Here is a 14,126-nt window from a genome sequence, read left to right as displayed (position 1 = left end):
TTTGTGCAGGCTACTAGCTTTGTTTTTATTTGAGGCTAATTGAGCTAATTGGCTATAAAGTTTTACAAACTTTTATTGTAGCAAATATTCATTGTCATAAACAAAAAAGTTGTGTACGGCTCCTTTTTAACACTTTGGTCATCTCAATGATTTGATTGTTTTTTGGTTTCTTATAGGGGAGTTATAATATGTGGAATCTTTGCCTTAGGCATTTTCCTCAGTTTCTCTTTCTGGGTATATGGTAAAATTAATAAAACATCTAGGTCGGATCCAAAATTTTTATCGACTTATTTCACTTTTTATCTGAAACCTGTTTGTTTTTTTTCACAGCTTTGATCCTTTTGATTTGAAGTTTCGTAGTGAGATTATACTTCTGTTTTGTGTCGTTTTGCAACTTTGTTAGTGCTGGCATAACAGTGGTTGAGACGAGATAAGAGATGGAGTCTGTGGCGTAGGGCCAGGAGTGTCAACGGAAGAAGCAACGGAGGAAGGATGAGTTTTAACAGTGTTGAGCATTCAATGGAGGCCTCGTCGATTGGCAAGGTGCTGTAGCATTTGGGTTTCTAATTTTTTTTATTTATTTATAATTAACATCTTTTCTAAAATTAAGTAGTAAATAAAAAAATAAAAGTTATCGGCAGAAACTAACGGCACATTAATAGAAGACTTAATTAGAAAGTAATAAAACTTAGAAGGCTGAAATGACAAAACCCAAACTTATAAGACTAAAATGACAAATTGTGGAACTTAAAAGGGTGAGTTTTGTATTTTAGCCACAAAAAAAAAAAAAAAATCATTAGAAGCCAAATGCCCAAACCATTTCAAATTGACCCGTTGACAAACAGGTATTCTCATATCATTAAAAATTACTAGCCCTAATCTTAACACCGCCATCCTGCCCCTCCTGTCATCCTTCTCTCATGACCAATGTCCTCTCACACGCATAGCCACTGGTGCCATGTTGTGCAGTCACATACCCATTAGTGTGAGTGCAACTATTTGGATCTTCGAATCCCATTTTCTTGATTTATCAAATTTTCAATGATATTAACATACCCCATGTGTGTTTCCCACATGCCTCCTCGTGTCAATTAGCATGGTTTGCAGTTGTGGATTTATCAATGAAACAAAATGGAAATATTTCCAATAATTGGACTTAAAAGCAAAAATCCAAGGCCAGTACTTCAATTAGTTCATACAAATCCTCTAATATTTCGTCTCTATCTCTCACTTTCTCTCAGATTGGGGTTAGCGATTTTCAGTTTGATTTGGGAATACTCATTTCTCAATGGGTCAGTTTGAATTGGTTTGGCTTCTAACGGGTTGATGAGTTTTTTAATGAGTCAAATTTTGAATTTTAATTTTTTGAAAAAATTATAATTTACCCACTTATGGTTTGGCCAAAATTCAAATTGTTTATCTATGGTTTGAAATTTGACACATTAGTACATTACCCATTTGAGGTTTGATCAAAATTTAAGTTATTTATCTATAGTTTGAAATCTCTTGATACAAGTGTTTCACTGGATTTTTTATATATATCTTATTTTATTTTGTATTTTTGTGTTTTTTGTGTTTTCTGAGGAGAGAGACATAAAATTGGAGTAAAATTACATATTTAACCCTATTTTTTACAAAAGTGGGTTACAAAACTCTAACTAATTAGCTAACCTCATGTGGGTAAAGTGTCAAATTTCAAATCATATGTAGGCAACTTAAGTTTCGGCTAAACCACAAGTTGGTAAATTGTAATTTGCCTTTTTTTTTTCAATTTTAAATTTGATGTCATGTCACTTAGAAATTGACACATTACACCTTCCTTAGCCATGTAAGCACTGAGACTAACAGCTGTTAATAGAAAGACCAATTGTATTCATTTTTTAAACTTGAATGACCAATAGTGCTTAGTAGACAAACTTCAAGGATCTATAGTGTAGTTTCGTCAAAGTAAAATATGTCATCATTGTATGCATCCTCCCATTTAGGGATTAAACTTTTATAATAGATAATAGATTGTTAGATTGTTAGACGCACTCACACAAATGTCAAGGGCATTGTAGCTTAATTGACACATCTTCATGTACAAAGTATTTTGAGAGTAGAGGAGAAATGATTCGAGTTATAGAATTAACACAATATTATAACTATCTCCAAAAAAAAAACACACATACACACACAGAGACAAATACACACTCACTGGTGTGTGAGTGGGTATATATATAATGATGCAAATAGTCCTATTTATTGACTTTAAGGCCCACTCAAGATTAATGAGCATTATAACTTATTTATTCACATAACTCAAGTATAAATGCTTGTGGGGTGTGGGGAGCAATGGTCGTTTTCAAGAGGGAGCTTCACACACGTATACACTTAGATTAGGTTAGAATAGGAATTTTATCTTGTATTTAAAATAAATAAATAAATAAAAGAAGAAGAAGAAGAAGAAGAAGAAGATAGTTTATTATATCTTATGAAGGTGTATCTATGTATCCTACATTGAATAGTTCTAGATTCATAAGTTCTCTGAATAATCACTCCAAATTTCATAGAAAACGACACCACTTTCTATATGGGGCTACAAAGACACCAAAAATATATCAATACTAAACGGAATTATAACTTATTTATTCACATAAATTATATACCAATTTATGTCATGGTGAGAGTTTCTAAATAAAGATTGGAGTTAAATGCAATATGCCAAATCTCCATAAAAATTAAAACTTAAACCTTTTTATTTTTACAACATTTTTATAACAAATTATAGGTGGTTAGTTATTATTCGTTCTAATTTGAATTTATCACTTGATGGGACTGACGAGGTGAAACATGGACGAGGTGGCCTCAAGGACGAACATAACCCGTTATCGTCATCATCAGAGGAAGAGTTAAGGCCATTGAATGCTGCCAATAAAGCCTCAACCGTTACAAGACCAGCTGGACGAACTAACGGGAAGGCATTAACTCCCATTACTCCCCTGAAGACGTTATCAGAAGAGGCATTAATGCCCCAACGGATACAATCCCCAAGGGTATATAAAACCCTTTCAACACCAAAACAAGGTACATACAAAAAAAGAACTACATCACAATTTTAGCTATTTTTTATTCCTAATATCTCAACAACTGTCTTTTTTCCGTACTGACTTTATCATCGGAGGTGTTATGGCAGGCACCACACCGGTGACCATTTGATTCAATCCCTGCTCCCACAGGTCCATCAGAGTGCCTCCAGGAGCCATCTAGACGAATCCTAGCAAATCAACGAAATACAACTTCATCATCACTGAAATTACTTTTTTCCCACCACTAACAACCTGTAATAACCTGTCACTTAGGATTTGTTGTGAAAATGTTGTGGATATAACATTTTTCTTTTAGTTACCATAAAATTCACAACAGATAATTTTCATTATAATGAAAATTTAACAGTTTATTTATAATTAATATTAAAATGTGCCAACGTGATATTTCTTTTATAGAAGGATAATAATATATATATATATATATTTTATATAAGATAGAATTTCTACTCTAGCCTAATCTAAATATAAATGTGTGTGAAGTTCCCTCCTGGAGACTTAAACCCTAGCCCTTGCCCCCCACACCTCACAAGCATTTATATGTGTAGAGTGACCACTGCACCAATGAGGAGCGGTGATAATAATATGTTTATTTTTATAGGAATATGAAGCAAAATACAAATGATAGAACAACTAAATTTAATGTGTGCATGTATAAAAATGAATAAACAACTAAATTTAATGTTTGCATGTATATAAGGGTCTCATATTTGAACTGTGACTACTTGGGGAAATAAAGAATAATTGCTCACACATAACAATCAAGGTCTTAACATGAGCTTTTTTAAGTTAGTAGGTTTCAGCCTTGTGCCTAATCTCAGTTTCATGAGTGTTCAAGATAATCGCTCCAAATTTCAAACGAAGCGGCACCACTTCCTATAAGGGGCTACAAAGTCACCAAAAATATATTAATACTAATGTGAATTATAAACCCACTTATTCACATAAATAATATGCCTATATTTGTCATGGTGAGATTTTCTAAAATAAATATTGGAGTTAAATGTAAGACGCTAACTCTCCATAAAAATTAAAACTTACACTTTTTTTATTTACCACAAAATTCACTGCTAATAAATTTCATTATAAATGAGAATTTAAAATTTTATTTATAATTAATATTAAAATGTGCCAACGTGATATTTCTTTCATAGGAGAATAATAATATGTTTATTTTCATAGGAATATGAAGCGAAATACAAATGACAGTACAACTAAATTTAATGTGTGCATGTATACAAATAGAACAACGAAATTTAATGTGTGCGTGTATATAATGGTCTAAGATTTGAACTTTGACTACTTAGGGAAATAAAGAATAATTTCTCACGCATAACAATCAAGGTGTTAACATGAAAGTGTATTCCCTTATCTCATCCCCTTCCCCTATATGTGTGTGTGTGTTTGTTTCTCAAAAAAAAAAAAAAAAGGTGTTAACATGACCTTTTTAAGTTGGCAGGTTTCAGCCTTGTGCCTAATCTCGATTTTATAATGAGAATCCAACAATTTATTTATAATTAATATTAATATATGCCAAAATAATATTTCTTTTATAGAGTGATAATAATACGTTTGTTTATATAGGAATATGGAAGGAAATACAAATGACAGAACAACTAAATTTAATGTGTTTACATATACAAATGACAACACTCATGGTTTGCGGTGTAGGGTTGTAGATCACATACCAATGGCTAGAAGGTTTGTCTTATTGGTTTTGTTCACATTGTTTCTTTCTTTTAGCAGTAATGATGTTGGTTGCAAGAGAATTTATCGAGAAGATCACATGGAGTTGAAAAGGAAACATAAGCTTTTAAATAAGTTGGTCAAGAAAACTATTCAGGTGAGATCAATATTTCCATTGTATGTGTATATATATTTATGTTGAAGAAATAATGTTGCAGCTATTATAGTGACAAAATGATTTTGTGATTTGTAGACAAAGTATGGCGATACATATGATTGCATAAATCTCTATGAACAACCGTTCTTCAATTATCATTCACTCAAGAACCATACTCATGATTTTCCAGTAAACTTCAATTACTATGTCACATTTTTCTAATTTTCTTTTATTCTTTTTTTTTTTTTTTTTTTTTATAAAGAAAAGTAACACTAACTTCAATATTGAATTAATTAATGTACAGGTGAGATCTTCCTCCAACCCTAAAGGAAGCAGAGACCAAAAGTCTTCACCACTATTTAACCCATCTAATTTTTGGCTAAATGGTAAAGGTTGTCCAAATGGTATGGTTCCCATTAAGAGAAATACGGAGGATGATCTCAAAAGGGCAAAGTTAGCTACAGAGATACATAACTTAAAATATAAACCACTCACTATTGATAGACCTGGTACTCATGTAAGTTATCATTGCTACACTCTAATTTATTTTTATCTATTTCATACATTTGCATATATTTTGTGTTGTAGTTGTAGTTGGTTCCTTTTTTGTATATTATTTTCTTTTGATAGGAAAATAAATAGTATCTAATTATGTCAAGCAATAGCTGTGTGTGAATTATTTTTTTAAAACTAATACACAGTACCCCAACCCAATCCAATACCATATTAATGATATATATGTGATTGATTATTTTTTTGTTGTGAACAAATTTGTTAATTTGAGGGATAAAAGAGGAGACAAAAGAGAATACATGAGAGTTTATGCAGTTCTTATCAACATACAAGCTAAGGGAAAAAAGCTGAAAGTGATACAATAATGTGTCATTCACTTATAATAATACACTACAATGGATAGCACTGATATCGGTCGGGTTTGGTCAAGCTTAAGGGAGATTTTCACGTTTTTGCTAGATTCAAAACCAATACAGACTGATACTTTAACAAAGCCGTACCAAACTAACCATGAAAGCCACGGTTCGGCCCGTTCGGCGTGATTAGAGTTTTTTCAGTTTCCTTAAATCATCTATTTTCTTCTCAAAAAGAGTGAGTAGCACCGTTACCTCCCCTTAGAAATCAATCTATTGATTCATTTGCCAATCTCATGATTTTCTTTTAACAATCAATGACTTGATATTGTCTTCAATGAATTTCAAAAATCTCATGATATATATTCTTTGGCTTTAAATTTATTGATTTGATCTTCAATGACATGCAAATATATTTATAGTATCCTAAAAATTCAGCATATAAATCACACACGAAAAAAAAAAAGACTCTGTTGTTAATTATGGTGTGATTGATGATTAGTAATTTGGCTTGGAGTGCATAAGCACGCACATACTCAATGTGCAACTAGAGTTGGAGGAGAAACACAATGAGTAATCACACAATTTCCTTTAAGAATAATTTTCAAATGATTGCTTTAAAATGTTATATATTATTCTCAGTATGCTGTAGTGCGGACAAAATATACGAACGTGTACCATGGAGGTTCTGCAATCATCAGCATATATAACCCAAAAGTCGAAGGAACTCAATACAGTTCTGCTCGAATAAAGGTTCAAAATGGTCCGGATAGCATAGAAGTTGGATGGACAGTAAGTGATAGAGGAAACAAGTTTACAATATGTATCTATGTATGTAAATGAGCTTGTTAATTCTAATACTCATTTATTTTTGTCTTAGGTAAATCCAACCTTGTACAATGATACTCGTACCCGATTATACACATTTACAAAAGTAATTAACATATTTTTTTTTCTATTCATATTTTGTTCTATTAATTATGTAATAAACTGCACTATTTACCTACCTTTTGATATTGATGTTTCCATCTACAGACAGGTAGTTCCTCATGCTTCAATACATTATGTAATTCAATAATTCCTACAAGTACGGATATTCCTCTTGGCATTGCTATAGAGCCAATTTCAACGACAAAACAGCAATTTGACATGGAATTCATGCTTTTTTGGGTAAATAAATAGATATATGTTTTTATATAGATGTGTGTCTGCGTGTGTTTCTTTGGTACTAACCTCTTTGTGCATCAAGTATGATACAAAAAAAGCACATGATTTGTTCTTACTTCCTGTGTTTGTGTTTTTTCTCTTGAATGATAGGATTCTAGCAATGGAAACTGGTTTCTAAAATTTGGTCAAGATGAAACTGTCATCGGATTTTGGCCAAAAAATGTATTCACTGCTTTAGGAGACGGTGCTAATTACGTTGAATGGGGAGGAGAGGTTTTTAGTCCTCCTGGTGTGCCTAGCCCTCCCATGGGCTCTGGGTATAGTGCAAAGTTAAATGAAGACACCAGATATGATGCATATTGCAGGCAAATTAAAACAATTAATGAGACTGATTATGTTGTGAATGCTGTTGATACCGAAGTTTTTTCAGATATTGTACAATATGAAGTTCTTGATAAAGGAATATTTGGTCGAGTTGATGTTCAGCACATGGTACTATTTGGGGGTTTGGGTGGTTATACTGGGACTTAAGATTTCTAATTTTTCTTTTGGTTCAGTGCATGTATTCTTATCAAATAATTAAATATTTTGATCAATAAAATGACTTTCAAGTCAACTTTCAACTCACTATACTTATAGCATGAATATTGTTGTCTATTTTCCATCCAACAGAAAAGAGCCGTAAGTGATCAAATGCAAATGATTAATGAGACCACTATTAATGTAGAATACCATAAATTGAGAAAGATGCAAAGAAATGTAGTACAAAGCCAAACAAACGAAGATTCTCATTGTTAACTTTGCCTAGTGTAGCAAAGATATCAGGACATCCTTAGTCGTTGGCAGATGGGAAGACTGAGTAATGCTGACTTCTCATTTGACACAAAATACCAGAAGCAGATTGTTGATGCCATAGAATCTGTTCAGTTGTTTGCTTCTCTGTTTAAAGTTGGGAATGGCTGTCGTTGTCAATCTCTGGAATGCTTGAAGCATGATACAGGCCTAAAGTAATTGAGATAATACTTGTAAGTAAATAAAAAATATGGAAACAAAGACTCAAAGTAATTTCTATTTCACCTGAATTACATTGTCCTGAAATCAAACACTTTTCTGCACTCCTTTTGAGTTCATAATTCCATAAACTTCTTGACTCAAGGTAACCATATATAACAATGATAAGAATGAGAAGGGACGGTTGCTTGTGTATCTTCTTTGATGACTGACAATTACACTCAAGTAAGATCTGCTTGATCTAATAATTTAAGGTATATAACATTTAACCAAAAGCTAGACATCTTATAACATGATAGATTGATAGTTATAACTATATCCTTGATAATCAGAATTTTATATATAACACTAAAATTTTTGACATGTACTCATTTTAACTGGATTTCATTCACTAGTTTAAGATGGATTTGTTTTACATTGACAGCGAAATCCATTGAAAAGAAGAAAACGATTATACCCTGCAAAATCAGAATCAGAGTCATCTACTTTATTTTTCTGAGTCATCGGAACATTATGTTGTCCTCATGCTCTTTGTTCTTCATCTCTAACATGTGTGGATTGTGTTGAAGTTTCTGCACAGATTAGGTTATTGTGAACTTAGTTTTGTTTGACATGGTGCCATTGGAGACACCATGAATTTCTTTATTTTGATAGCTAATAAAAATACACAACACAACTCACACCTGCACAGATTGAGCCCCTGACCTCACCTTCACATTGATTTGTTCTAGGATTACTAGCTTCACATTGAGTTTGAACTAAGAAACAGATAATAAAAATTTCCTTTGTCTCATGGCATTAGCTAAATTAGAACCATAAAACATTCATTAACAATGGAATCATCCAGCATGTTAAAGCAGCTCTAAAATATAATCTTAACAACCTTAAATAGTATATGTGTTTACATCAACACTAATGTAAAAAGTTTTTACTAATGTAAAAATGTTATAAAGAGAGATGTTACGTCCACAACATTTTTACTACGCCCACAACATTTTTACAATATTTTCACAATAAATCATAAGTGGCAAGTTGTTACTGATTGTTATTGTTGGAGCAAAAAAGTAATCTTAGTGTTAGGTTCAAATTTGAATCAATAACAACTAATCATCTATGATTTGTTGTGAAAATGTTATGTACGTAGCATCTCTCTTTTTTAAATAGCTGTACCACGACAATCAAACACAATCAACAATTCCTACATGTATAGCAAAACATTGTAAACAAACAACTCACAGCCCAACTCTAAAATCCTTCACATGAAGTTGGAATGAGTTGTGGGATTTGAAGGATTTTCTGAGTGAGAAATCCATGTGATTGAGATTTACTTAATGGAATGTTTTTGGGAATAAAATCAAAAAATAAATAAATACTAATATTTTGTGAGTGTGCTTAAGTGTGCACGAGGTCTTGATCTCAATTTAATATTCAAGTTTAATTTTGGCGAAAATGCACTTTTGGTTTCTACATTTTGGGTCAATTCTCATTTTGGTCCCAAAATTGATTTCATTACTAATGTAGTCCCTAAAAAAAGAAAATCGTTTTTAAAATGGTCCCTGCCATCAACCCACTAATGAAAACCTCCTACGTGGCGGATGAAGGCATAGGTGGCACAAAAAATGCTGATGTGGCTATTAAAATATTATTAAAAAAATACCACATCAGCATCTTATTTTAAAAAAATTAATTTATCAATTTTAGCAAAATTAAAAAACAGAAAAAATAAAAATAAAAACGTAAAAACACAAATTCAAATCATATCGAAGAACATGTATAAACAAGAACTTAAACCCTGATTACAAGAACACAACCTCAAATCACAAGAATGAAGAACATAGTACTCAAAGATTTTTTTTTCCAACATTTCTCACAACACAAATTCAACTAAATACATAGAATTATATCTCCAAAACCAGTAAATCAAAACCCAACCAAATTAACAACAAAGCATCTAAATCATCCAACATCAACAACAAAACAAAACCCAATCATCAAACCAAAATCCACAAATTTCAGACCACAAATTCTCAACAAACCCTAGAGAAAACCCAATCATCAACGCCGATTCGTGCAGGGTCAGAGCCTTCGCCAGGCTGCATGGTTCCTCCGCCAAGCCAGCAGCCGCCACATGATGCGCGAGCCGTCAATGATGGTTCGGGAGACCGTGACGGAGCAACTCGAGGAGCATCAGAGTGACTGGGCCTACTCGAAACCCGTGGTGCTCCTCGACGTGCTTTGGAATCTTGCCTTTGAGCTTTTAAAAAAAAAATTGGTGGGGTTGTTTGGTGGTTAAGAAAATGGGGGAAAATTTTTGGTGATGGGGATTTAGAGCATAGGTTCTTGGTTATTTGTGATGTGGGTAATGGAAAAAGGTTAAGTTTTTGTGAGGTTGATGTGGTTATATAGCTTAAATGACACTTTTTTTTTTTGGTATGTGTTTTTGTTTGGTAATTGAGAAAATGAGGTGCAATTTTGAAAATTGGAATGTTAGAGCTCGGGTTTTTGGTTATTGTGATGTGGGTGCTTTTGATTTTGTTTTCTCTTCTTACTTGTGTGTTCTTCATTTAGATTAAGAAATAATTAATTAAGATCAAAGGATTTAAAAGTCCACCCAAATGTGAATTTTTCTAGTTTTGAACTTTTCAGGGCTTGAGGATGTATGTTCTTACGGAAAAAAAATGAAAAGTAAAAAAAAAAAAAAATTAGATTAATGTTTACTTTGAATTTTTTATTTATTTTCTGACCAAGCTTTTTATTTTCTAGGCTTTTTATTTTTATTTTTTATTTTTTTATTAATTAAAATGCTGATGTGGTATTTAAAAATGTTAAATATTTATTTTTAATAATATTTTAATGGCCACATTAGCGCCACGTTAACAAGTAGGGCACTCCGTTTGCCATGTAATAGGTTTCTGTTAGTGGATTGACGGCAGGAACCATTTTAAAAATGATTTTTTTTTTTTTTTTAGGGACTACATTAGTAATGAAATCAATTTTGGGACCAAAATGAGAGTTGACCAAAAATGTAGGGACCAAAAGTGCATTTTCGCATTTAATTTTTTATGGGTTTTTTTGTTTGGTGCAGATTCTGGGTTTTCTTGGGTTTAATTTTTGTTAATCCGAGTTTGGGTTTCAATTTATTTCTGTCCTTATGTAAACTGATTCATTTTTTCCCCTCTGTAACATTAGTTCACTCTTCATTAGCATTTTCGAGGCAAGAAAATTACCTAAAAGTTGTGCACTTCATTTGAAGATTTCAGTTCTATTGATTTATTGTCAAACTTAAATATCAGAGAGAGAGAGAGAGAGAGAGAGAGAGAGAGAGAGAGAGAGAGAGAGAGAGAGAGATTTAATTACTCATACATAACAATCAAGGCGTTCACATGAGATTTTTAATTGGCTAGTTTTATAGAAGAGAAATGCTAATAGATGTCCTTAAGACAACGGTTAAAAATTCATTTAAAAAAAGTTTTTATGGAAAAAGAAAAAAAAACAATTAATATTTTGATAGTTTTTTTCATTTTTCATAAAAGTGGTGTCAAAATTTTCCTAAAATTGATTGTTAACCATTCCCTAAGGGTACTAGTTAGCTTGACCCTTTATAGAAAGCCTAGATAATCAAGGTGTTCACATGAGATTTTTAGTTGGCCAGTTTTATAGAAAGCCTACATAATCACTCCAAATATTATAGAAAGTGGCACCACTTCCTATAAGGGGCTACAAAGACACCAAATATATATCAATACTAATGATAATTATAACCCATTTATTCACATAAGTAATATACCTATTTATGTCATGGTGAGATTTTTTTTTTTTGTTTTTTTTGAGAAGAGAATAAAGATTAAAGTTAAATGCAAGAATCCAAATCTCCATAAAAATTAAAGTTTATGCCTTTTTATTTACCACAACTTAACTACAAATAAATTTCATTATAATGAGAATTTAACAATTTATTTATAATTAATAAGTTTCTTTTTTATAGGAATATGAAGGAGATACAAATGACAGAACAACTGTATTTAATGTGTGGGTATATAAATGACAACACACATGGGTTGTGGTATAGATCACGTACCAATGGCTAAAATGATTGTCTTACTGGTTTTGTTCACATTGTTTCTCTTTTAGCAGTAATGAGGTTGGTTGCAAGAGAATATATCGAGAAGATCACATGGACCTGAAAAGGCAACTTAAGTTTTTAAATAAGTTAGCCAAGAAAACTATTCAGGTGAGATAAAAATTTCTATTTATGTGTGTGTATATATATTTATGTTGAAGAAATAATGTTGCAGCTATATATTATAATGACAAAATGATTTTGTGATTTGTAGACAAAGTATGGCGATACATACGATTGCATAAATCTCTATGAACAACCGTTCTTCAATTATTATTCACTCAAGAGCCATATTTATGATTTTCCAGTAAACTTCTATTTCTATGTCACGTTTTTCTAATTTTTTAGTTTTTTTTTTTTTTAGTTTTTTTTTTTAAAATGAAGAAAAGTAACACTTACTTCAATATTGAATTAATTAATGTACAGGTGAGATCTGCCTCCAACCCTGAAGGAATCAGAGACCAAAAGTCTTCACCACTATTTAATCCATCTAATTTTTGGCTAAATGGTAAAGGTTGTCCAGTTGGTATGGTTCCCATTAGGAGAAATACCATGGCTGATCTCAAAAGGGCAAAGTTAGCTACAAAGATACATAACTCAAAATATAAACCACTTACCGTTGATAAACCTGGTACTCATGTGAGTTATCATTGCTACACTCTAATTTATTTTTATTTATTTCATACATTTACATATATTTTGTGTTGTAGTTGTAGTTGACTTCATTGACATGCAAATATATTTATAGTTTCCTACAAATTTAACATATAAATCACAAAAAATATATACATGAGTTTGCTGTTAATTATGGTGTGATTGATTATTAGTAATTTGGCTTGGAGTGCATAAGCACACACATACTCAATGTGCAACTAGAGCTGGAGGAGTAATACTAAGAATAATTACACATTTTCTTTTATAAATAATTTTCAAATGATTGATTTAAAATGTTATATATTTTTCTCAGCATGCTATAGTGGGGACAAAAAAATAAGAACAACGTGTACCATGGAGGTTCTGCAAGCATCAGCATATATAACCCAAAAGTCAAAGGAACTCAATAAAGTTCTGCTCGCATAAAGGTTCAAAATTATCCAGATAGCATAGAAGTTGGATGGACAGTAAGTGATAGAGAAAAAAAGTTTACAATATGTATTTATGTACGTATATGAGCTTGTTAAATCTAATACTCATTTCTTTTTGTCTTAGGTAAATCCAACCTTGTACAACGATACTCGTACCAGATTATACACATTTACAAAAGTAATTAATATTTTTTTTTTCTATTCATACGTTGTTCTATTAATTATGTAATAAACTGCGCTATTTACCTAACTTTTAATATTTGATGTTTCTATCTACAGACAGTTAAATCCTCATGCTTCGATACATTATGCAATTCACTAATTCCGTGAGGACGGATATTCCTCTCGGCATTCCTTTAGAGTCAATTTCAACACCAGAACAGCAATTTGACTTGCAGTTAATGCTTTTTTGGGTAAATAAATAGATACATGTGTTTATATAGATGTGTGGGTGTGTTTCTTTCGTACTAACCTCTTTGTGCATCAAGTATGATACCAAAAAAAGCACATAATTTGTTCTTACTTCCTGAGTTTGTGTTTTTGCTCATGAATGATAGGATTCTAGCAATGGAAACTGGTTTCTAAAATTTGGTCAAGATGAAACTGTAATCGGATTTTGGCCAAAAAATGTATTCACTGCTTTAGGAGACGGTGCTAATTACGTTGAATGGGGAGGAGAGGTTTTTAGTCCTCCTGATGTGCCTAGCCCTCCCATGGGCTCTGGGTATAGTGAAAGGTTAGAAGAAAACACCAAATATGATGCATATTGCAGGCAAATTAAAACAATTAATGAGACTGAATATGTTGTGAATGCTGCTGATACTGAAAATTTTTCAGATATTGTACAATATCAAGTTATTGATGAAGGAAGAGTAGGTGCAGATCAGCACCTAGTACTGTTTGGGGGTGTGGGTGGTTATATTGGGGAATAAATATTTCTAAGTTTTC

At 31.9% G+C, this 14,126-nt stretch overlaps 2 protein-coding genes across 2 annotated transcripts; both read left to right on the top strand.

Annotated features, from left to right (window-relative positions):
• The first annotated feature begins 4,776 nt into the window (after window positions 1-4,776).
• Window positions 4,777-7,493, top strand: LOC142613493 (protein neprosin-like). The gene is made up of 8 exons (XM_075785856.1): window positions 4,777-4,787; window positions 4,830-4,929; window positions 5,026-5,118; window positions 5,234-5,446; window positions 6,438-6,587; window positions 6,676-6,729; window positions 6,831-6,965; window positions 7,113-7,493. The coding sequence occupies exons 1-8, from the start codon at window positions 4,777-4,779 to the stop codon at window positions 7,491-7,493; spliced, it is 1,137 nt and encodes a 378-aa protein (XP_075641971.1).
• A 315-nt stretch (window positions 7,494-7,808) lies between these two features.
• Window positions 7,809-14,110, top strand: LOC142613492 (uncharacterized). Its single transcript, XM_075785855.1, has 6 exons — window positions 7,809-7,969; window positions 12,105-12,204; window positions 12,308-12,400; window positions 12,520-12,732; window positions 13,303-13,356; window positions 13,736-14,110. The coding sequence occupies exons 1-6, from the start codon at window positions 7,809-7,811 to the stop codon at window positions 14,108-14,110; spliced, it is 996 nt and encodes a 331-aa protein (XP_075641970.1).
• The last annotated feature ends 16 nt before the right edge of the window (window positions 14,111-14,126 follow it).

The sequence above is a fragment of the Castanea sativa genome, chromosome 10 (genome assembly GCF_040712315.1).
Source record: "Castanea sativa cultivar Marrone di Chiusa Pesio chromosome 10, ASM4071231v1".
Taxonomy (NCBI): domain Eukaryota; kingdom Viridiplantae; phylum Streptophyta; class Magnoliopsida; order Fagales; family Fagaceae; genus Castanea; species Castanea sativa.
Note: the sequence above shows the minus strand (reverse complement) of the source record. Positions and strands in the feature narration are given on the sequence as shown.

Coding starts and splice junctions, on each gene's coding strand:
- LOC142613493 (XM_075785856.1), top strand. Junction 6,588..6,675: donor GCATAGAAGTTGGATGGACA/GTAAGTGATAGA, acceptor TTTTTGTCTTAG/GTAAATCCAACCTTGTACAA. Junction 6,730..6,830: donor GATTATACACATTTACAAAA/GTAATTAACATA, acceptor TTCCATCTACAG/ACAGGTAGTTCCTCATGCTT.
- LOC142613492 (XM_075785855.1), top strand. CDS start 7,809: ATGGGAAGACTGAGTAATGCTGACTTCTCATTTGACACAAAATACCAG. Junction 12,733..13,302: donor TTGATAAACCTGGTACTCAT/GTGAGTTATCAT, acceptor TTTTTGTCTTAG/GTAAATCCAACCTTGTACAA. Junction 13,357..13,735: donor GATTATACACATTTACAAAA/GTAATTAATATT, acceptor CATGAATGATAG/GATTCTAGCAATGGAAACTG.